Source organism: Lytechinus variegatus, chromosome 3 (genome assembly GCF_018143015.1).
Source record: "Lytechinus variegatus isolate NC3 chromosome 3, Lvar_3.0, whole genome shotgun sequence".
In the NCBI taxonomy this organism is placed as follows: Eukaryota; Metazoa; Echinodermata; class Echinoidea; order Temnopleuroida; family Toxopneustidae; genus Lytechinus; species Lytechinus variegatus.
This window is the reverse complement of record NC_054742.1, coordinates 66,910,104-66,935,489: the sequence shown is the minus strand read 5'-3', so window position 1 is coordinate 66,935,489 and position 25,386 is coordinate 66,910,104. Positions and strand designations below refer to the sequence as shown.

General features: G+C 36.5%; 1 protein-coding gene across 1 annotated transcript; it reads right to left on the bottom strand.

The window, feature by feature from the left end:
• Nucleotides 1–1,731: 1,731 nt before the first annotated feature.
• Nucleotides 1,732–22,717, bottom strand: LOC121411736 (coiled-coil domain-containing protein 146-like). Its single transcript, XM_041604571.1, has 18 exons — nt 22,534–22,717; nt 19,097–19,253; nt 18,410–18,492; nt 17,398–17,607; nt 16,651–16,861; nt 15,934–16,031; nt 14,699–14,926; nt 13,572–13,731; nt 12,966–13,088; nt 12,080–12,339; nt 10,690–10,854; nt 10,130–10,354; nt 9,527–9,662; nt 8,750–8,842; nt 8,056–8,184; nt 6,890–7,027; nt 6,010–6,258; nt 1,732–5,254 (listed from the first exon to the last, which is right to left on the bottom strand). Exons 2-18 carry the CDS (start codon nt 19,232–19,234, stop codon nt 5,051–5,053), a joined length of 2,850 nt encoding a protein of 949 aa, XP_041460505.1. The 5' UTR covers nt 19,235–19,253; nt 22,534–22,717; the 3' UTR covers nt 1,732–5,050.
• Between the last annotated feature and the right edge of the window lie 2,669 nt (nt 22,718–25,386).

Here is a 25,386-nt window from a genome sequence, read left to right as displayed (position 1 = left end):
TTAGACCATGTTGGGGGAATCAACATCAAAATCTTAACCTGAGGTTAAGTTTTTGAAATGTCATCATAACTTAGAAAATATATGGACCTAGTTCATTAAACTTGGACATAAGGTCAATCATGTATCACCAAACATCCTGCATGAGTTTCATGTCACATGACCAAGGTCAAAGGTCATTTAGGGTCAATGAACTTTGGCCGATTTGGGGGTATCTGTTGAATTACAATCAAAACTTTAAAAGTTTTTGGATCTGATTCATGAAACTTGGACATAATAGTAATCAAGTATCACTGAACATCCTGTGCAAGTTTCAGGTCACATGATCAAGGTCAAAGGTCATTTAGGGTCAATGAACTTTGGCCGAATTAGGGGTATTTGTTGAATTACCATCATAACTTTGAAAGTGTGTTGGTCTAGTTCATAAAACTTGGACATAAGAGTAATCAAGTATCACTGAACATCCTGTGCGCATTTTAGGTCACATGACCAGGGTCAAAGATCAATGAACTTTGGCCATAATTGGGGTATCTGTTGAATTACTATCATAACTTTGCAAGTTTATTGATCTGACTTTTGAAACTTGGACCTAAGAGTAATCAAGTATCACTGAATATCTTGTGCAAGTTTCAGGTCACATGATCAAGGTCAAAGGTCATGTGAGATCAATGAACTTTGGCCGCATTGGGGGTATTTGTTGAATTACCATCCTATCTCTGTAAGTGTATTGGTCTAATTCATAAAACGTGGAAATAAGAGTAACCAAGTATCACTGAACATCTTGTGCGAGTTATAGTAGTTTTCAAAGTCAGCACTGCTGCTATGTTGAATCGCGTGATGCAGGTGAGACGGCCAGAGGCATTCCACTTGTTATACTTAGAGAGCTTTTACATTGAGTTTTATGAATATCATTGTGTTGGTGCCAGATCGCTAGTATCAAACATTTCTGCAGACATAGCTGCATCCTTATCAACGCTGGCCATGTCAACTTTTTCTTGCATGAATTTTTAGCCAGAAAATTACTGAAGATTGTTAACCAACCTCAATGTTTTCCTTATTTTTATATTTTTTATTGTCTCCCCTAATAAAAGAAAAGGCAGATCTAACTCCTATAGAATAAACTAAAACATGAAAGAAAGCAGCATATATGCTTGTCCTGAACTGTGTGAGACCTGCAATTGTTTGCCATATTCCTTTTCCGAAGGTGTATCCTCACTTTTCATGTTGTTTGAGGGAACAGACAGACACACTCAAAATAAATAACATCAAAGACATTCTCTATATAGTTTTCAAGTCATGGTCGTATATTCCACATATAAAATTCTTTTAAAGAACATTCAAACTGAAATATGTATATTGACAATTGTACAAAAGATTATCTTATATCATTATCTATTTTATAATTGAATGTCATACACTGATGAATCCATGTGAGAAATAAGTGCTTTTAAAATCGTGCCCTTAAATTCACGTTTACAGCATATTATTTTCAGATTCAATCATTTAATGAGTAAGAATGTCATCATACATTTTAAGAATAAAATGTAAGCCAATATGTACTTGGAACAATTTTTGAAAAATAATGTTACATTTTTCTATGTATTTTTTTTTGTATGACCTCTAAAACATGGAATTACATTTTATCCAATACTTACATGCAGAATTGTTTGTTGGCATATTCAAATTTTATTTTTATTTTATTCAAATTTGATGGCATTTTTGTTTACAGAATGTCAGAAGTAATGTATGCAAACTAGACCCCAACAAGTCTAATTCATTCCCCAATAAAGGGTATTTGGCATAACAAATTCCCTCGTTTACAGTAATCATTCATTTGAATCTCTAGGAAAATATGCGTTCCATCTACAAATTATGTGAAGTTGGATGTCATGAGGAGCGATAATGTCTGGAAGCTTCCATCATATATATACTATGTAAAAGGGTGGTTCTCTTTGGTCATTCAAAGCATAGTCTGCTATGCAATTGCCAATATAATGCCAAATGTATTCGCTATATTGATGTATTAAAACCTGAAATATGCACATTCTACTGCATGACTTGTGTGTATTACCAAGTGATGAGTATATTTGTGTTGCATTTATGAAACGTGTAGGGATAGTGACTGGTGAATGCAATGAGAAAGTAATGTTTGAGAGATGGTGAACAAGATATTGAGGATTTGTTCTTTTGGGTGGTGAACTACCCTGTGTAGTAGGATATCATGTAATCAGTGCTGTATAATACATATCCTTTTAAAGTAACAGACAGAAAAAAAAATATATCAGCAACAAATAAACTGTTCATTTTGTTTTTATCTGAGTACCAGTTTCAAATTTCAAAGTTTTAATAACTATTTTTGGAAAATTAATTGCAAATACTAAGGTTTATGTACTTACACTAAACTTACATACCTTATCACATGGGCAAAAATTTGTTATTGCTTGATCCAACCCTCAGGAGTCAAGAGGTCACATGACATATATGTATCAGTTCATTACAAGCAAATCCAACACAAATAAACTGTTGGGATTTCAAATTTCAGTTTGAATAGTCGTAGTGATCTCATTTTTCAAACAACCACATAAATTTCTTATACATTTTCTAATTTGTTTCAAACTCTTTTTCTGTCTTTCGTTTAATTTTTTTGTAAACCAAGGTTGGATTCCCTTTACCTTTTCCAAGTCAAACCACTGATGCCATTTGTCCACTCCCCAGGGATGTTCTTAAAATCATTGTGCTTGTGAATGTGTAAACAAGTGCTTATATATATGTCTTGTTCAGTTTCATTTGTTCTCAATTATTTGCTGTTTAATATTCCTTTATTAAAAGTACAATGTAAAGGATGCCACAGATCAACATGATGCATATTGATACAAGGGGCCCCCATTTCAGAAAGATCCACAACTATGGTAACTTCGCTGTTAACTATCATAGAAGCCTTGATTGTGAATGGCTGCTGAGCCCTGTTACCATGGTAGTTGTCATTAATGACAATGTTACAACTGATCTAACTCTTTATGAGACGGGCGCCAGGTCTCTGTCACATTAATAGGTACAAACCATCTGTAAAATCAATCGTAACTTTTTTGTACACGTTTTACCATCCAGATGTAACATTTACGTTTGATTATGCAATCAATCTGTACAATCGATTATATAATCGATTACAAATTTTTGTACAGGGAATGCCATAGAAATAATAGTTACAACCAATTGTACAATTGATTGTGCATGTGTTAAGGGGCCAGAATCTCAAAAGCCATTAGCTTTTAAGAGCTACCACCCCTGTGACTATCCTTTTATTCTAGAGCATCAATGCTATTTAAATATTCATTGTATAATTGCTGAATATTATCAATCAGTCACAACCATTTGTCAATTCATTAACAGTTCTATGTACATGTATATACATTTATATACACACATTATTTTACAGTACTATGATTTTAACTTATCTACAATGCATCTGAATTCTAGATACATTTATGTGCAAAATAATATTACTTTAAGAACTGGATGTTCAGTTGTAAACAAATCAGTATTATCATATAACATTAGAGTAATTAGAAGAACATTTAACATAAAATTTCTTTACAATTAAACATATTCATCATATTAAGTAACCATAGTGATATTTCATAAGAATATGGAAGGCCAAATGAAATGTTTAATATTTTTGTGGGTATTTCATTTCTGATTATTTATCCAAAATTATGACCAAAACAAAACATTCTTTAGAAAAAAAATTGAGAGTAAAAAACTACACTTTTTATTCCATCACTGTTTCTATAATGTCTGAAAGACTGAAAACATGAAAATTTGACTTGGCATTCCATAGTTCATATCTATAACAAACAATACTTCATTATTGACGGCTTTATCAAGCACCCGATTAAACTCTGTAGCATGTTAAGTCTCTCCTAAAAAAAAGCTTTGGTTATTTTCTTATGGAAGGAGTGATAACAAGTGCAATACAAATATAAAAATACAACTCATGACAAATATTCAAAGCAACCTTGATTTGTTTTTAGTACCAATTCAAATGATCAAAAAACAAAACGGATCACTTCGGTGGGTATCATGCAAATTTACATGACATACTTTGGTGAAAGTGAGTCAATTACTTACTTTGGTGGCGAGGTGAACAATTAAAAGATGGACGGATAGAAATATTCATACAAAAGAGAGTATTGATGTTGTATCAAAATTAAACTTATTATACATACATAGCGAGGTAATGTGCAAGACAAAAATTATTCAAAAACCATTTGAAAATAACTGATTTTATAATAAGCACGACACTTCACAGAATACAAAGATTTTCGAATTTTTGTATCTTGTCAAATATGTTGGACGGTTATTGTTAAATCACACACTACAAATTCAACCATCTTCACATAGTTTCTATAAAACAATTGATATCTCCAACTAGATAATACTAGGTGGTTCACATGTTGGAATGGATACATATTTTAAATTAAAAAAAAAATTAAATTGAACTATTGAAGAGACAAATGCCTTAAATTCAAAGACATTAGAATTTTCTTTCACACAAACAAGTGTTTCATAGTGAACAAGCACTAAATTTTTCTTAATGCTATGCAAGAATATCACAACATGTAACATTTCTTCTGACATGTATTGACATGATAACTTGAAGATATGCAGATGGCAGTACAGTCTGTTCAATATATCAATCATAAAAAGATTCAAGGTGAAAGAAGTAAGGACAATCTCAAGTTGTTTATGAATCGTACTAAACTTGTCCATATTTACATTGATGTAATTTTGTTATTTTTTATAAGACACCATAACCCTTAACAAAATTTCATTTTTGACAGTATCTGGAGATGTATCAGATGACCATGTTCTCTCTCTCCCTCTAATGCTGTGATCATTACCAAAATTAGTAGCCAAGCAGGGCCCAGGCAATATGGGGGTGCATCAACAGGCCACTTCTTGAAACTGCACCTCCCTTGCTGTATGTGCATACTGTATGATCCAAACTCATGAAACAACCTTTGAACCTTTCTTAGCTCAAACTGCAACGGTCCTAAATCTCTATTGGTTTGATGATGGGTTTCCGGATGTGCCTCATGTTGGCCCCGCTCTCCTGGGGCTTGAACGGGGCGTGGACTCCGTACGGGCGTGGCACTGGCAGATCGTTGTCATCGTCTGGGATGTAGGCGTTGGGGCGGGGCTCTGCCGTGGTGTTGTTCCCTCCAGGCAAGATGTACTGCTCCTCCTCTTCCGCCATCTGTTATACAAAGTCGATGCATTTATTCAATTGGATCTCTATTTGAAACGAGCAATTCATGTAACAATAGTACAATTTTATTTCAATTTCGAATGAATATTAATCAGGGCAGTGTTCTCTGAAATCCAATTGTTAAGTTCATTAGTGACAAGCAAGCACAAAACATAAGACAAAACAGTTTTACATATTTAAGTTTTATCTGAAAAGGAACTTCTGCAGTACATGCAGTGATACTGATGCTTTGCAAACATGCCTATTGCTGAATCTCCCTTTGATCCACCACAGCTCTGTTTCATTCCATATATATTTCTTTTGCTGTAATTTGGTAATCCTGTAATTTGTTAATTCAATTCATTCTGACAATTCGATGTATTTCATACTGTAATTTGGCATTCAACATTTTTTCCCAATAAATCAGGTTTTCCATGAAATTCACACTTTTTCTCATTGTCTTTTGAAAACCAATCTATTTTCATTAGCGTGAAAAAAAAAAAGACTAGGAACACATACTGTATATCTGTTCATATATTTCACTTACAATTTTCACCAATTCACTAAAAAATAAAGAAAATAACAAGTTCATTTTCAAATTATGTTCTTCCACTTTCTATAGATACACCAATCTGTGGGAAATTGGCTGTTGACAGATGCCAAGTTTTACAAAAATAATGCAAAATATGATGCATATTAAATACATACTATATTGATATGTGGTGATATTTCCCTTTAATGAAGATGAAGCCCCTATTCCTTACCTGTTTGCGTGTCTCCATGTCCATAGCTCTCCTAGTCTCATCCCTCATCATCCTTTCCCACTCCCTGGCTGCCTCTGGGGTAGGGGCCTCCCCTTGCTCCATGCGGAGGTAAGCTTGCTGGAGCCGGGCCTCCCCGTCGCGCGACTCCTGCTGGAGCTTTAGAGCCTCCGCCTGGGTCATGGAGAGCTCTGAAACAGAGGCCATCATCTTACGTGTGATGTCTTTGATGCGGGCTTGGAGGTCGTTGACCTTTTAGGCAAATGATGATGGAGAGCGATTCAAAATAATGCAGACAATTCTTTATCATTTAAAGAACATAACCCACTGGGATGCCTAAGCAAGGCAGACAACAGATTTTCAACATCTACAAATGTTTCATAGGACTTCATTCATTATTTTATTAATTGCAACAGATAAACATCAAAACTAAATACCAATTTGGCATGAAAATCCATAATTTATTGTTCGAAATGGACATGAAATGAATAACTGCAAAAATTTGCTTTGCCCAATCGATCATGGGCTGGCAGCCGCTGTGCAGCACCAGAATGACAAGGCTCTATCCCTTCAATCGTTGAACGTCAAACAGGGTAGCAGTAACTCCCATCTTTTGGCCTGACATGGCCAGGGTTTGAACCCCCGACCTCACCGTTGTGAGACGGACGCTCTACCAACTGAGCCAATACACAGGTATTAAAGAATGAGTTAATTTCATTTTCAAGGAAGGTCTTATAAACAAGACCAGACACAATTTTTTTTGGTCCCTGCCTCACTTATCCTTTCTAAATTCTTATTTATCCCCCCCAAAAAAAAATAATAATAAATAAATCAATGAATAAATAAAATTTAAAAAGTCGATTGATCTGAAATGGTGTAATACCTTCTTGGCCAGTTCTAAAGTGTCATCTTTACCAGCGTTGACCCGATTGTTGACACGGTCAGCTAGCCTGGTGACCTGATCAAAGATGAGGTCTTTCTCCAACAGCTGCTCTTCCTTCTCTGCAAGGCGAATCTCCAGCTAAACAATGGGGAGACAAGATAGTTTTTGGTAGAAGCAGACATGGACCCAGAAAGGGCAAAAGGGGCACTCCCCCCCTTCAATAGGGAAGTGGCTCTGATAGTGATTAACTTTGACCTCTTCTTTTCTTCTTTTTTGGGGGGGACATATCCCACCAAGTGCACCCCCAAAAAAAACATGTAAAGAAGGATGTCTTTTTCAAGATAGGGCATGTTACGTACGTAACGTAATAAGGGTGTCAAAAACATTGAAATAATGAAAAAAGGGTTTTTATTTTCATTAGGAAAGCTACATGTTTAGGGTCAAATTTGCAAGGGTGTACAAAATTAAGACTAAAATGTTTTATAAAAGATGTTCTTTTTTGCCCCACTATGTGTTTAGAGTATGATTTGCGCAAGATGTGGGAGGTGGAGCTGTACTAAAGCCAATGATGTAGGTACCAACGACCGACGACCATGACATAATAATGAAAATATCACTGTACTTGTTTAGGGGGTTCAATTTAGGGAATACTCAGGAAGAGTATCGTTTTGTTTCCAATACTTGTTAAGGGTAGGGTTTCACACGCCAATAACTGTTAAGGGATGCATTTTCAGAATATGGAAAATATGTGTTAGGGTGCTTTTCGAGACCCCATTGTCGCGCATGGTATCCACTCGTCAATGGAAGTGGTCCCCACTATAGTCACCATATCAAGTCATCTTAGGGGTCTTCAAACTTATCTAATTAGTCCAAAAGCATCACCAATGCAATCTAATATGTACTGTGCATTCATAACACATCAGATTTGATTTATTGCATATCAGAGCATGGTTCAATATACTTTTCAAAGTAAATCGCCATAGATTTATTGAGTGCAATACCACCTTTGAAACTAATCTAGCAGTCATGGGTTCCACAATACACAGGACAAAGGGTTAAAGCACATCTCTGCAATTTCCTGACATGCAGCTTGGCACTTTTTGAATGTAAAATGACTGTAGCTATGTGTCTACTCTGTGATAAATACAATCACGATCTCTACTTACATCTTCGATCTTCTTGTTGAGGTCTTGCGGACTGAGATCCTTTCCATCCAGGAAGCGAACTCTCTTCTCGTCATGAGGGTTCTCCAATTGATGTTCCAGCTCGTTCATCCTATCCTGGCATTGCGCAAGCTGAAATTCAAACAAACCCATAAAAAAATCCATTTCCTAAATATAATGTTACTTTAGTTATACATAATAATAATAATACATAAAATTTGTTGAGTGTAATTTCCATCTCAATTAGATGCTCAAGGCGCTTCACAGCAAATTACAAAAAGAAAGAAAATTTTTCAAAATACATTGCAAGTTCAAATTATTCAAGGATAGCCTTCAATACATAGATATTTGTCTGTCAAACAGCACCATCAAACAAGTACGTCTTCATTTACAAGTATATAAAGACCACTCAAAGGAGACGGGAAAAGTCGCCTTTACGAGACAGTGGTTGTTATGGACAGGTCCTTGTAATGCATGTTTTCAATGAGGAATGCTATTGAAAGGAAATCAACCTTGAGTGACAGTTGGGGTGACCACACATTGTCGTGGAATTTCTTCTGAAAACATAAAAGGGATCAACATTTCAATACTGCCATTAAGGCAATAAAATTCCTGAAACAGTTTACCGATTTCCAAGTGAATATTCAGACTAGTCATTCTCTTTTCTTTTGCAATAATTTCTTCTTGAATTCCTCACCTGGATCTGTAGAGTTGTAAGTTCTTGATCGAGTGCTCTCTTGTTGGGGAGGTTCTGTCTTAGAAGGTTGATGGCTCTCTTTTCCTCAGCAACCTGAAATACAAATGAAAAAATCATCATTACCACCACCAAACCATCAGACAACACCATTACGATCATCCTCATCAAAACCGACAACATCGATACTATCACCATCACCATCATCATCATCATCATTTTCACCATCATTATTATCACCAAATCCACCAATATCATCATCATCATCCTCATCTTTATCATCCATTTTTTCAACATCCTCATCATCACCATCACCATCAGTAGCAGCAGCATCATCATCAGCATCAATCAACTTCATTGGCATCATCATCTTCATCAGCAACTTCATCATGATCATCATCACAATTCTCATCTTCATCAACTTTATCATCATCAACTTTATCATCAGCATTATTACCATCATCATCTTCTTCATCATCATCCTCAAACTCAAAATCATCATCATCATCGTTCTCCTTCTCATCACCATCATCATATTCTTCATCATCATCACCTTCATTATTATAATGATCATCCCCTTCATCTTCATCTTCCTTATCATCATCTTTATCAAGATTTTCATCATCTCCTTTTTTTATTTTCTTTGCCACATTCATCATCATCATAATCACCGCTGCCACCAATACTGCAGCTACCATCAACAATACCAGCACCCTCATCATAATCATAATAAAGGAATGTAACAAACAAACTCTTTCAAGCAACGCCAGGGCAACCTACCTGCATCTTCAAGAATCTGATTTCCTCCTCCCTGGTATGGAGATCAACATCGCCTCTCCTGATCATATCCTCCTGGATATTGACCTTCTCATAGAAGAGACACACCTCCTCATTACGCTCTATCAGCTGGACACCCCTACATGGACAATGCAAGTGAAGAAACGACACTGGTCAATCAAGCAGACACTATCACTCATGAAATGTATTTAATAATATATCATGGATTTCATAATCAAGATTATCTTCATTTCACACTACACAAAACATCTCTCATTCAAAATGTCAACTTATATCAGACCTCTCAGCCCATTTAATTGGAAAATAGGGATGATTGTTCTCAAAAGTAGGGAAGTAACTTTATTTTTATAGGATTGTGCAGTATTTAAAATTATCAAGAAATTAGGAATCAGATCAAAACAAGAGCTAAAAATTGTCAAAAATTCATGTTCTTTCCCCTAAATCCAGAAGGGTTGGAGGTCTATTCTGTCAATGTATGGCTGTTCCTAAACTTTTAGGCAGAGCCCAAATTATAAATACAAAAGCTCATAAATATGCTGCAGCTGTAAAGTGCACACTGAACAAAGTTTGACGTGGTGTCAGTACCTGTCATTGCGATGCTGCACAGCTGTCTCGAACCTCTTCCTCAGCTGTACCATTTGTTCCTCAGCTTGGTTGATCATCAGATTCAGCTTGGCGATGTCCAGGCGCTGCTGTTCTCGCTTCTCTCTCATCTCTTCCTCTATCCTCTGCTGTTTGGCCAGTTCGTTCCGCAGCTGGTCCCGGAGGACGACGGCATTCACGTGCTTCAGCCGCTTCTTCTGCAGTTGTCTGTGTGAATAGAAGCGGTTTCATAGATGTTAGGACAGTGGTGTACAACAATGGTATGTCCTAAAGATCATATTATGATTGATAAGGTTCGGAGTAACATGAACATGGCAGGAGCTCTTGTTTCAAGCTGAAATGTCTTTTCTAATGACATTCAGGGAAAAAAAACAATTTTTTTTATCATAGTGTACTCAAATAATTCATAAAATGGTGTAAAAATTAAATTGCATATGGTCATTTGAACAGAAAACAAACAAGATACTGAATTCAAATTGCCAGTTCTTAAATTAATGAATTTGAATGGAAACGTTCATCTCTGATCTCATCTGTCCGATTACCTTTCTTTCTTGTGGCATGAGGTTCGGAGGATCTCAATCTCATTCTGAAGGATTTTAATCTTCTCTCTCATCTCCGCTGCCTTCTGGGTGCTGGCCTGGATCAGATTGACACACTTGTTACGCTCGTTCTTGATCACATCATACAACTTGGCAAACTCCCGAAGCCTGTCGGAATACAAAGAAAATCAGGAAGACTTCAGTGCCACCCATATGGAATCAATTGTATTTTCACAAGAGAAATATTATATGTGATTCTGCCCAAGACAAAGCTCTTGGGACCAGAAACATCTGGGCCCCATAAGACAAGGATTAGCAATTAATCAATTCAACGGCCTATCAAGATGATTGTTGCATGCACATTTTCCTCAGTAGACTGACGAGGAACCAATAAGAATTGCTCTTTCAAATTGGCAATAAATCACTAACCAGTTCAAATTTCAACTTATAATATGTTACTGAGACATGCTTTACATATTCTGGTCTGAAATACTGAATTACTTAGTTTGGTGATTATTTGAAAGTCAACTCTTGTAAATTCTATCTAATGGTATTTTTCTTTGGTGGCAATGATAATACAGGTGAATCCATCAAAGTCCAATTGCTTGAAGCCACAGAGATCTGTTCAGAGAACTTTGGCAATGTTCAGCTTAAAAAAAAGTGAAAACACTTGCTCTGCACATCTGTTATCAAATTTGCTTCAACCTAGGTGATTATTCAACTTACGGAAGGTCTACATGCAAACTAAAAAACTTGTAGAAAACTTGTCTTTAGTTGTGTTCCGAATGCGGAGAGCCAGTGAATAGGGCAAGGAGTTTATTGGGAGACCATTCTACAACCTCAATTTAGATGTTTGAAGGTTTGCATGGTGGCATGTGCAATCGCTTATGTATTTTACGGTACACCATGTAGAGTATTATAGAAACAGCGGATAGGAGAAAAGAAATGGATAGGCGAGAAAGTGGAGATTTGAGAGTAATCTTCGAAACATTGAGTCTCTCTACTGCTCCTACTCATCATCTTTACTCGCCAACTCAAGCCAGCATCTCCTCATCCATACTACTACTCAAGCTCTTTTCAACTCATCAATCTCTTCTGGTTTACAGTCCTTTTCAGGACTACATTCACGAAAGATTACTCTACTTTCAAATCTCCACTTTCTTGCTTATCCATTTCTTTTTTCCTTCTATCCACTATTTCTATAACACTCCACGTGGTGTACCGTAAACCACATCTGCGAACCTCAATTTACAAGCAGAAAACTCAAAAATCAAAGTGCAGTATCTGCTAAAAATTGGTTTAAACCACAGATCAACTTGACAAGTAAACACCACTATGCCAACAAGATATTGCATACCACATAAAGCTAATGGAAGAAGATGGCAGGCCTTACCTGATCATCATCTCCTGGTATTTCTTCTTGTTGTCGATGATGGAGAGATCCTTAGCCTTGAGGTCGTCCAGCGCTCGATGGTACCTCATTTCGGCTCTCATGTAATCTCTGGCCTTCTGTTCCCTCTCGTCACCCTTGATGGCAGCGAGTCGAGTCAGTTCTACCACCTCTATCCTCAGGTCACTCTGTTCATAAAGCAGTCTCTCCTCCTCGGCAATGCTCTGTTCAACTTTGACCTGTTCAACGGCTGTGAAGGAGTTCTACAATCAAAAAGAAAAAAAAAAAGCTTTTTTAATCTACAAATCAAAGTAGGAAGTCAAGTCTAATCCCTCTTGTAGAATTTTTTATTTTGTCTCAAATACTAGTGGCTAGAGCCTGGAGATCTACCTCCTTTCAGTTTCTTATGTTTTTCAATGATATTTATTCTTTCTTTGTTTATGTTTTTTCATTTCTTTCCTTTCCTTTTTTATTCATTCTTTTTATAAAAAAAACAAGTTCACACCTAGTTACCAATAATGCATATAGCATTTCCATTTATTTGAAAGCAGGATAAAAGAGCATTGTGGATTATATGCCTTGCTCACGGGCATAGCTGAAACGGCCAGGGATCAAATCCCAAACTTTTTCATGTAAAGCTGGGCGCATTAGACCACTCGGCCACAGCACCTCCACATTTTTTCATTCTTGCTTTGTTTCTTTCTTTTGTTTCTATGTTTATTTATTCATTCATTCATTCACTCATTCATTCCTTCACTCATTCATTTATTCATTTATCCATCCATCCATCCATTCATTCTTTCTTCCTTTCTTTCTTTCTGTATTTCCTCTGACATTTCCTTCCCCATCTCCATCTTCCTCTCTCCCTTAAAATTGCTTTGTCACTTACCTGATCTGCTAGCAACCTCTTTGTCTTTTCTACTTCAGTTTGTAGTTCTTTCCTCTTTTCAAGCAGAGTGCCATCATTCTTGGGACCACTGTCGGCTTGACCTTTGACCTTGTCAAAAATCGTCTACAACGGAATGATAACAAAATCAGAATCAGATTGGAGCCCCAAACATGATATATTTGGGAGAACGGTATCACAGTGTCCATGTATATTCACCCGAAAGATGTTTACAATACTTTCATGAAAATCACCATATAAGTACCATAGAAGGCACAATAGAACAAGATGGTAACATAATCAAATTCTACACATAATAAATAAAATAAAAGATAATTTCACATCCCCTCCCCCCCCAAAAAAAAAAGATAAAAATAAAATAAATAAATGAAATAAATAAATACATGAATATATAAAACAATACATATATATAAAAAACAAATGAAAAATAAGTAAATAAATAATTAAATAAATAAAATACACAAGTACATTGCATTTTCTAGATGACATTTCAGTCAACTTAAACTTGACATGGAAAGCTACAAAGGTACTTGTTTGAGTAACAACATTGCTGTCCAGAAATCTGAAACAAGTCAATTGTTGAACTACCTGTGTGTGCGCAAGACCCTCGTTGGCTACTTTGAGCTGCAGTTCCGTCTTCTTGAGGTTTCGGAGATCTCTTTCCTTCTCACGAAGCTTTCTAGCATAGATTTCATGCTGGTTCTTCTTCTCCATCTGTACATGCCTCAAGCTCAGGTCCAATGTAGCCCTTCACGGGAAAATTATATCATAGAGAAATAGCTCTTAACTATTAATATAAGAAAGTGACACTAATCTCTTTAACAGTACCACTTTCAATTCATCAGCTCATTTGACACTCAAGTCATTCTGAAATGTCCAGGAATGATAAATACCGTACGGTAACCGTACAAAATTTTCTTCACCATCACAGCAAAAAGGAAAGAGCAGAGTAAGCTCCAGAAACATTTACCGGTAATGTAGACAAAAAAAATGTATTTTCATCCATGGCCAACGTTGAAACGGACTTCTGATTAATGCATATTTTTAGACCATGATTTCATCTTTAAAGCCTAACTCAATTGAGATCAATATCATTTTGAGTTTGATGTGAGCTTATTTCAACTCTTTGCAAGGTGAGCCTCTGGTGTTTCAAAGTCTTTTTTCCTCATATTCCCTCTTTGCATGTTCAAACATGGGCATCATGTTCACACATGGGAATAGTGCCTCTTTCATTTCAATGCATTGGCACAGCACATTGCACGAACAGCACAGACTCGGTTTTTTAATTTAATAATAATAATACCAACATGCTTATAGATCGCATATCACTGCCAAATGCATCCCTATCCAAGTTAGGAAGACAACAAGATAGACCTGGAAACTTCACTACAGGAACAACTGTATTTTCCAGTAGATGTGGTATAAAGGTATAAAAAAATGCCCTTTTCCTCTCTTCTTCTTTTCTTCTCTCTATTATGCCACTCCAAATATTTCTCTCTTAACTTGTGAACCCATCCCCTTTCTGTTTGCCATAAACATCCAATTCATATATGAAAAATTTATATTACTATTTTTAGGGTAATAATTGCCTGTTTTCATATCTTTGTATATCGTAGGCTGAATTCCAATGCAGCATTCTGGCTGCTATTAACAGCATTCTTTAAATAGACCATGCAATGAAAAAAAACATATAGAAGAGATAAAGTAAGTCTTACTTGTCACCAAGGTAAACAGCCTCCTTCTCTTTCTGATACTCGTAATCCTTCATACAAGCATCAAACTTGCGTTGCTGCTCATCCAGAGCATTCTGGGCCCTGGCCTTGTCCCTCTCTAACTGGAACTTATCATCCGTCCTGCCTTGAAGGGAGGCTAGGAGGTCCTGAAGATGGGCCGCTAGGTCCGCGTAGTTCTCGTCCTTCTCCGTCCGCTGTCGCTCCACCTCACTGGGGAGGGCAAATACAATTATACAATTGTCAAACATGTAGCTTTGCAGTCCATATTCCATATTTGGAACCTGGTTCTGACAGCTTCTTCAAGTCTCCTCTTTCTACCAGAAGATCTCTTTTATGTAATTTTAACTGAATCCTATTTCCTCATGTGATGTCATGAGTTACGTTGTCACATGTCATGTGATGTTCATGTCACCACTTCAATCTACATTTGTTATGATGAACATCCATCTATCATGCTACTTAATTTTAGAATGTGATGTATAACATATTTGTGAAAGGAAAAAATAAACTAGGAACTATGAATGAACTACAAAAAAAATCCATAAAAAAAATGCACATTCACATATTTTGATAAATAACACTTATTATCCAGTGCCAAAGCAAGTTCTAGATCATATTTAACTCATTCTTTCATTATGCAAAGTTAAGATGACCTACACTATTCAACATTGTGAAATAGTATGATTTTACAAGGTATCAAGAGATGTTTTTCCACCATTCCACAGAACTTATGCATATCATACTACCAAAATGTTAAAATCTTTATCTTTAAGAAATAATTTTGTTTTGTATGCATTTAAAGTACACTCTCTAACATCACAAGCTTGTCTGACTGGCTCCCTATGGGGGCTGTTGCCCTTATTTACTAGAGCTCCTGTGAGTACTGAGCTGACTGGGCTTGCCCCTTAAATTGTCAGTGAACGGTGCAACAAACACAAGGGCACCAGGCCCCACCAGGATGTAGCTGAGAACTTCAGAGGTGGTAATGCAGGATGGTACTTGTAGTGATTGAAGATTTCTATTTATATCTAAGTAGCTGTTTGTAATGTACGTGTATAAAATTTTGTATCCAACTGTGGCTGCGCTAGCGCAATGAGCGTTTCTGGATGGTGTGTGCACTCAACAAGATATGTGTGACATTCACCTGGTATATTCTCAGTAATATGCGATTTTCTAAAATCTCTCTATATTTAACAGTTATTAGGTTGTTCTCTTACTTTTTAGCTTTGTTCATCTTGTCCATCTCCTTAATGAGTTGTCCTGGGAGAGAGTGTACTGCCACCAAATCTTCTTTCAGTTTCTCCTGCGTTTCAACCTACAAAGACAGTAACAATATTGTGTAATATTTAAGTGTATACAGTGCTTTATACAAATGTTTTCCAGGCTCTGCATAAATTCATTACCCCAGTGTTAGCATAGCTGACAATACTGCTCTTTGACATTCAAGGAATAAATTCCTGTTGGGCATCCATTACCTCACCTGGGTGGAGTGTGGCGAATGTGCCAAAGGACATTGGAGCTGAGGCTCATTAGTCAAAAGAATCATCAGTCATTCCTAAAAATCATGCATAACTTCCAAACTGCTTTGTGAAACAACCCCAAGGGGAGTGTTCCACAGAGCATCTTGTTAGTGATTTTCACTGACTAATTTGCTCTAAGCCAATCAGATGCAAAGATTTCAGTAGCTTATAACAATAGTCAATGAATGACCAGTTGTTTCAGCAAAGCTCTCCATGTCTAATCTAAAAAGGTGCATGTTTTTATTGTGTTTTTTATCCAACTTGCTCTGTAATGGGCTGGTACAAACCAATCTTCCATCTATGGATCCCAGGAAGCCTAATGATTTTGAGGTCAAAAGGTCAAGGTCTAGATTGCCACAGTGATTCTCTGATCATTCTTTCCTTAGCTCTTCAAGCCCCCTTTTCTCTCCTCACCTCACCCTCGAGCTCCTTCAACTCCAGATCAATCTGTCTGTTGCGCATTGCAAGTTCCTCCTTGAGGTTCTTGGCCTCAAGCTTGCGCTGTCCAATCTCTTGTCGAAGTTCGTCCACGTTCTTGTTCAGCTCCTTCGTTCTCTTCTCTATCTCTTCTTTCTTAGGAAGCCGGTCATACTCCCGTTCCAACATTCTCTTTTCTTCCTGGAGGCTGCGATGAAAATTCAAAAAAATTATTTCATTTCTGGTGTAAACAAGACACTTTGCCATCCCCATACTAATTCTGTTGTTACTGTGGCTGGGGAAAATTTGTGGGGGAAGTGTTATTCCATTTAGACATGGCACTATCATTTATTTTTGACTTTGTGAGGTTAAAGGATGACAATAAAGGAAATAGGAAACAATTTTCATATGAATTCAACAAATACCTTGGGCCTGTTGCATAAAACTTTTTACCTGAGTAAACTCCGGTAAAAACTGAAAACTAAGGTTAGTCTGATTTCTGCCTTGACTTTAACACAGGGCAAAAACTCAGGTAAAAAAATACCTAAGATTTCTCAGGTATTTTTGTTTTATACAACAGGCACCTTGAGCAATAACAATGAAAGTGAAGTGTGGTTTTCAATTATTTCATTTCAAATCAAATTTAGTGATTCTTGCAGGTGAACACTGCTTTAACCTCCTCACTGCCACTGTTTTTGAAAATAACATGAAATTTACAATATATGACTAAAAAAAATGGCATACCTTTCGATTTTGAATTCATACTGGTAGTTCCTCTCCTCTGCTTGGTCAATCTCATTATTGTGCTTGAGCAATTTGGCCCTCAGCTTACTATTCTCTGTGTTGGAGCTGTCTGGAAAATTATCGGCTTTCTCGAGCTCTACTGTTTGCTTCTCAAGGACCTGTGTTGCTTCTTTTGCCGCTTGCAGAAGACCTAGTTCTGATTCCCGTGTTCTGCAGACATATTAAGCAATTTATCAATATACATTTAACAGGGTCACGTCTTACAAAGAGTTGCGACTGATTTGATCAATCTCAACTATATATGTAAATCCATCAGTGTCATAATTTTACAACCAATATTCAGCACATAGTTCTTTTGTAAAAACAAAGAGGAGCACATCAAATTGTCATAAAAATATGATGAATGTATGATCATATCTTGAAAACACAGACTGGGTGATTTCGAATTCAGTCTTATCTTTCGGTGTTTGGTATTGGCAGAGTACCATATTTGAATTGAAATTAAGTTGGTTCTGGGATGAATCTCACTAGGTGTTGGGCTGTCAATAGTGTGATTTGAATTGGTTTTGTAAACTAAGATTAGGTGTTTTTAATTTAGGAAGGCAATCTAAATTGTACTTCTGAAACCAACACTAGTACCAACATCAAACTTGAATCACCAACTGTGATAAATGTATCAAAGGGTTCTCTTTCCAGAATTAAAATGAAAGCGTTGAGAGATATATATACACACAGGTACTGACTCTCACCATTCACTTGTTTGTTTTTCATCAAAGAGTAGAGAATTACAAATTTCATATTTTCTTTTGAGAAGAAACACTAATTTGTCTTGAAAGAACAATTTCATAAATGTCAAATATGTATTTACAATAAGCACTGTATAATTACAGGACTGTGTATATATGTCATTGTGATACAACTGCTAAAATACTTTTTCAGGAAATGATGACTAAAACAGTTTCTTACAAGGTAGAATGGTAACATTCAGCACAACACTCTACATGTAACTTACCTGCCAAGTGTCTTATGTAATTCAGTATATTTGGCTTTCAGCTGAGCTACCCTTGTACCAGTCAATCTTCCCTCTTGGAAAAGCTGTGAGATAAAAAGATTTCAGTTATCACTACCCCACATACATGTATATAATAGTAAATACAGTATACATTCATAGTGCTCAATACAATATTTCCAAGTGCCTTCAGCACAGCAACATGATCAGTTGCGTGGACATTCAAGTAATTCCTTCATAATACCAGGTACCCATTTTTTAAATTTGGATGGGAGGGTGTCAAATGTAGATAAATGATTGCCAAGGCCCAAGGGACTCAAGAGCTGCAAAGACTTATTTGTTCCTCTCCCATTGACAGTTTAATTGTGTGTTTTATCCAGAATTCACAATTTTATCCTTCTTCGTTTTCTATGACTGTTTGTGACTTGAAGCACCATGAGCATCAAAAGGCGGACCTGTGCGCTATATAAGTAGCCATCATTATTATTATTACTAATACCACGGTCACATTTGCCCTACGGCGGCAGTACGGCAAGTCGAAAAAACAGCCGTTTCACATTTTTTGTACCAACTACAGATAGGTGGTTTTAATTGAAATTAATATAACGGCTGTTGTTGACTCGCTGTACGGCCGCCGTAGATTAAATATGACCAAGGTATGAGACTCAAAATGTTGGTATTTAAAGTTACCTCATCTAGACATTGGAAGGCTGGACTTGCTGATACTTCAACCTGGCCTTCCTCCTGGAGGATGACCTTGGGGGCCAGAGGGGCGATGGCTGGTTCATACGACTCATCACCGTTATGATGGTGGTCTGGGCTGCTCATTATGGTGTCTCAGATTTATCTGGAAGAAAATATGGGAATAGATTTTCATTCAAAAACTTGGTCTACAAGGACTACAGAAGGGTAAGATGAAAACATGTCACTGTGACCTTGACCTTTTGGCCTCAAAATCGTTAGGCTTCCTGGGATCCATGCTAGTATCATACACCTAGGTTAAGTTAAAATATTGTATTTTGGGGGTAAATCAGGCATTGTTATTTATCAAAAAAATTGCGATGTGAAATTTTGTTTGAAAAGATGATCGTACAAAATTATTCTAGTTATATATCATTGGAAAGGTCTCACTTTAGAGATAGAAATATTTTCCTAGAGGGTGTAAAGTTTTTCTAATTCTAAGATTTATTGTGAAGTACACTTTTTCCACAAATTTCCACATATTTTGACCTTTTAAGTCATTACTTCTTATGACATTACCCTATACCTTTTCTGATTGCTTTTTTTTAATTCCTCAGACAATTCCCTTTCAGAATATATACTTTTATGGGTATAGGAGTCATACATATAAAATATATCAAATTGTAAAAAAACAGTGCAATTTTGGGGGAAATTTGAATTGTAACAGAAACGAGGTTAAGACGCATGGCTTCAAGAGCCAAGTTATAATATACATGTAATGAATAGACCCTAGCTGTAATGGAAACTGACAGTGTCAAAAAATCAAGCATTTGTCCCAAAGAAAGAGAGAGAATCAGCTAAACATTGCCAACCTTGTTCTGCCACACAGAGAGTAGTAACAGCGAACAAGTTTAAGTCCAAACTTTAAGTTTTTGAGTGCTCTGGTGAATACAAAAAATATTCCCAAGTTATAATGAAAAATAAATTGCAAATGTATAGAAATCAGTATTTTGGGTCACAATAGTGTGATTTTAATGATTTTTATAAACTATGTGTTGTGTACTGCATTCGCATACCATGGTCCTATCTGTAGATTCCCCACAGGGAGGATGGTTGCAGTGAGCAAGTGGCACTGGTCGGAAAGCACTGGTTCTCCACACAAGAAATCTTAGAAAGTTCCTCCTCATGTCAAGTGCCAACACCAATCAAGTGCGTTAGTCAATTTAAACATATATTATCAGGTTTTATAACAAAATTATTGGAAGACAGCTAGTCGTGAAATATAAATGGTGCACTGGTAGAATTGAGGTCATTGAACCTATTTTTAGTACTCTCAATCCCCGTAATTGCCATTAATATCCCGCAGGGGTAAGTGAAAAAAAAAATGTCCCCACAGACAAGTACAATCTAAATTTATCAAAACATGATTTGTCTTGCTTATGTGCCTCTTCTGTTCTGACAGTCACATCAACACCGTTCTCACTACCTTCCTAAAACTAGTTTAGTGGAAACTAGTTTAACGTGTAGTGAGAACGGTCGAAGCGATCTTCCAAACCAGTTCAGAAAACCACCTCCCGATGTAGTTTTTAAGATCGCTTTGCCTCATTAAACTGGTTCCAGCGTTAAGACACAACCGTTCTTCGGGAAGCGATCTTCGCACATTTTGAGCGCACTACTCCAAACAACAGGTGTAGAATACATTGCACTCACACGTATTGCAAGGTTAGCATTATAATACTAATGCCATATGGTGAAGTGCTTTTGAAAACCACTTTCGTGTGATCAAGTGGGAACGCTAGCAAAGCAATCTTCCAAACTTTTTTCCTGAATCTGTTTCCAGTAGATCTAAAATAGTTTCAGAAAGCGTAATGAGAACGAGAACGGCCTCATCGTCCCACTCAGCTTAGCCTTAGCCTCACCTCACTCCTCAGTCAGCTCAGTGCGTCTCACACTCACTCCGTTTCACTCACTCAGTCAGAGTTAGACTCAGTCTCACTCATTCTCAGTGAGAGTCTGATCTCATTCTCATCTCAATCTTCACTCTCATTTCCCTCAATCATTCAACCTCGTTTAATGAGGTTTATAGTATTATACGCGTCTCATTATCTGTCCCACTCAGACTCAAATCTAGACAAGACTCAAGTCCAGAGAGGTACGATAATACGCCAGTGCAATGGCGAACTGTACCAGACTGGAAGAAGAAGAGAAAGCATCTAATTCTAAAAAAGATTAAACTCGGGCCATGCCAGTCCCTACAACTACAAGGCTACATCACGTAGGCTTAGCGCCTAGCCACTCACACATTGTACGAGGTTAGTATGTACTAACCTCGTACAATAGACCGTGTTTGACCCTGGATTTCGAAGTAGTCGGCAAACATCGCTTCATTGCTGAAGTAATATTTGCCGAAGCTCCTTCTCGCTACGCACCGGGGCTCTTGCCGGTAAGTAGCAAGAGTTTGTTGAATATAAAATAATAATAAAATAATAATCCGATAAAAAAAGCACATTTTGCTTACCTCGGCCTCGAAAGTGACTTCGCTTGTCTCTTCCACGGAAATACAAGGAAGCCCGTTGGTGGCGCTAATAATTTCACAACCTTGATTCAGCTCCTCGGTAATTTTATAACTGTATCTAAATTCTTTGAATGCGCAATCCCCATGATTAATTTACTAATTATGGGCACCAATTAATGAAATGCCTTCAAAAAACATAATTAATGATTATTATTGGTGATGATAACACTCATTTGCATTAATTCAAAAAGATGTCTGATAAAAAAAAAATTAAAATAATATACGTGCCTGGAAAGAAACCAGCAGTACAAGCTTTGACGAACGTCAATAATACGTGTACGGTATACCAAAGTCTATACAATGAAAAGGTTGGACACTTCACGGACTTTGCGTAATGCCTTGCGTCGATATGCGTGTAAAATAGTGTAGGTGCCTATTCTTTCACTTGTCGTGTCTTTGATATGAATATAAATCGCGCGCCCTCTTCAGGAGAAAATTGATATCAACGCTGACTGATTTCTATCTCCGTAAAATCTTCACTAAAGATCAAGAAAATATACGTATTTTTAGAAAGAAACTTCAAGGGGAAGTCACGGAAGGATCTAAATGATTCGGTAAGTGTCATAGCAGGATGTGGAATATTTATTTATACATATTATTTTATGTGGGCAAAAGCCCACTGTATTTTTGAAGTGTAGTTGTGTGTCGCGTGCGTATGACTGATAATCCTTCGCTCGCGAGACGATATGAACCCATGGGTGGCGCCTAGCTAGCCCCACTCACACATTGTACGACTCGGGTTAGCCCTAGCGGCCACACGTATCGTCGCAGGCTACAGCAGGCGCAGGCCGCTAGTCTCGGCCAGTTGACAACGCAGTTACCGCTTCAAATCCCAATTCACTTCCAGCAGAAAATGTCTTATAACTATTACCTTACTGTCTAATATCTGTCAGTGGAAGACGAGGAAACCCTTCATTGATATTCCAAATCACTCGGAAAGACATTTCACAATTTCATCACATAACGGGCAGAAACATCATGGATTTCTTTATGAATATATTCCTTCACAGACACACAAAATAGTTAATGTAGTTTCTATGGACAAAGTGCGCATGCTCAGTATTTCGCCAATCCTTATAAATATTCATGAGGCAAAATCGGGATCACGGCCCGCAGGCGCGTTTCCGTTTTACACCCTGGCGAAGGCATTTTCCGGAAAAGTAGCCAAAAAGCGACTAGTGAAGAGTCTACGTCTATGTTTGTTTACATTATCAGCTGGGCGCGCGATCCAAAGTCCGCACCGAAGTTATCCGCAGAACATACCGTACTTGCAAATGCACTGAGCTTATACTTTCCAGGTTCAATAAGAATGTTTGCCTTGATCATTTGCCTTGCCGATTTGCTGATGTCTGTCTGTCTTTCTCTCTATCTGTCTATATATCTCTATCTATCTATCTATCTATGTAACTGCAGTATCTATCTATCTAATAATCTTCTCTGTCTCTCTCATTCTTTATCTAACATCTATCTATCTCAAATTCTCTATTTCTCTCTCTCTATCCATCCATATGTCTGTCTTTCTCTATTTCTCTCTCTCTACCTACCTATGTAACTACAGTATCTATCTGTTAATTTGTCGCTCTTCTCTCTCATTCTTGATCTATCTGACATCTATCTATCTCTCAAATTCTCTATCTATCTCTCTATCCATCTGTCTGTCTTTCTCTATTTCTCTCTATCTATTTATCTATTTTTTAACTAGAGTATCTATCTATCTGTTAATTTGTTAATAATCTTCTCTGTCTCTCTCATTCTTTAATTATCTATTTAATATCTCTATCTATCTATCCATCTGTCTGTCTTTCTCTTATTCTCTCTATCTATTTATCTATTTCTTTAACTTATCTATCTGTTAATTTGTTGATATTCTTTGTCTCTCTCCCTCTTTATCTATCTAACATCTATCTATCTCTATATCTATCCATCTGTCTATCTTTCTCTATTTCTCTCTATCTATATATCTATCTATCTTCTCTGTCTCTCTCATTCTTTATCTTTCTATCTATCTAATATCTATCTATCTGTCTCTCAAATTCTCTATCTCTCTCTAGCATCTGTCTGTCTTTTTTCTCTCTTTCTCTTTGTCCGTCCACATTTCTATCTACAACATCTCTCTCTCTCTCCCTCTCTCTATCTATCTATCCTTCTCTCTCTCTTTCTCTCTCTCTCCCTCTATATATCGAGCTGTCCTCCCCTCTCTCTATTTATCTATCTATCCATCCATCTCTCCCTCTTTCTCTCTCTATATATCTATCTATCCACCTCTCTCTTTCTCTCTATTTCTATCTATCTGTCTATCTTATCTCTATCTATTTATCAGTCTTCTTTATCTATCTTTCGGCAGCTTCTAAGTGTATCAATCCATCAAACTTTAATTTGTCTTTCCATTATAAGTATCTGTTTATTTTGATTTTGTCTGTCATTCTATTCATTTAGTTAATAATTTATTTTTAGAAAAAAAAACTATCATAAACAACGCGACTGCAAAAGCATGTTCGGATTTCAATCCTGACTGCCGCTCTCTCTGTACATGAAGTGCCGAGGAACTCTGTGCTCTGATCAGTAACTGTGCAAATTGCATGCGGTGGTGGACTCGCCTGTGTCGCACGCTGCATGCTACCAGCGACGTGTGTAGACTCTTCACTAGTCGCTTTTTGGCTACTTTTCCGGAAAATGCCTTCGCCAGGGTGTAAAACGGAAACGCGCGGCCCGCAGGCTGATACCGTACATTATATTCAATTCAATTCATTTATTTTCTCTTTCAATCTTTTTTACATTGACAATGATAGTTCAATACATATTTACAAAATATAACATTTAAATCATTTTTATAATACAATAATCCCACAATAATACTATGAAATCGAAAGAGAAGGAGACCAACTAAAAAGCAGAGCTTGTGGGGTGAAGGCGCCTTTCATAAGTACATTTTATGAATAGAAAATAAGATAAAATAGAGAATAAACAAAATATATATAATCAATAAGAAATAAACAAATAAAAAATAAAACAAATAATAATAAAAATAATTGAATAAGTATACACTGTATACAGAAATCATAAAACGATTAAACATATATACAAGGAGAAATTAATTAACATATTTACATGTTAAGTTCTGAATTACATTACTTTTTGAAGAAACGATGATCTAATATGAATTCAGAAGAAATTTTTTAAGTTATCCTTTGAAATTTTGTATTGAATTACATTGTATAATATCATTTGAAAAAGAATTCCATAATTTTGGACCAGTAAAAACAAATGTCTTCTGTGCAAACGATGTTCTATTTAGAGGTAAATGAAAGGAACTCGCCTGGCGAGTGAAGTGCTTATGGATTGTATCATTTTTTACAAACATATCATTAAAAGGTAATGGTAATTGTTTATTGATAAACTTGTACATTAACTGTCCGAGTTGAAAAGAATACAAATCTTTAACCTTCAAGACTTTATTTCTCAAAAACAGAATACTTGTATGTGCCCTGAATTCTGCATGATAAATAAATACGAATCACTCTTTTTTTGTAGAATAAAAAGTCTATTAATTTGAGAATCCGGGCTCCGGATACGGATGTAGTGATAGAAATAAAAATCACCTATTGTAATGTTTAGTGTCATTTGTTTTTTTATTCCATGATTGACTGATTTTTAAATAAAATCAATCTTATCTTGGTTTGTTTTTGTGAGAATGAGTATCTTTCCCAAAGCTGCATGTGAACTG

Bases quoted from the DNA above. Each gene is read 5' to 3' on its own strand.
- LOC121411736 (XM_041604571.1), bottom strand. From the start codon at position 19,234: ATGAGCAGCCCAGACCACCATCATAACGGTGATGAGTCGTATGAACCA. The intron at 12,340-12,965 runs GTAAGTGACAAA...TTTTGATTGTAG, and splicing joins AGAGGTTGCTAGCAGATCAG to AACTCCTTCACAGCCGTTGA. The intron at 5,255-6,009 runs GTAAGGAATAGG...TTTGTATAACAG, and splicing joins ACATGGAGACACGCAAACAG to ATGGCGGAAGAGGAGGAGCA.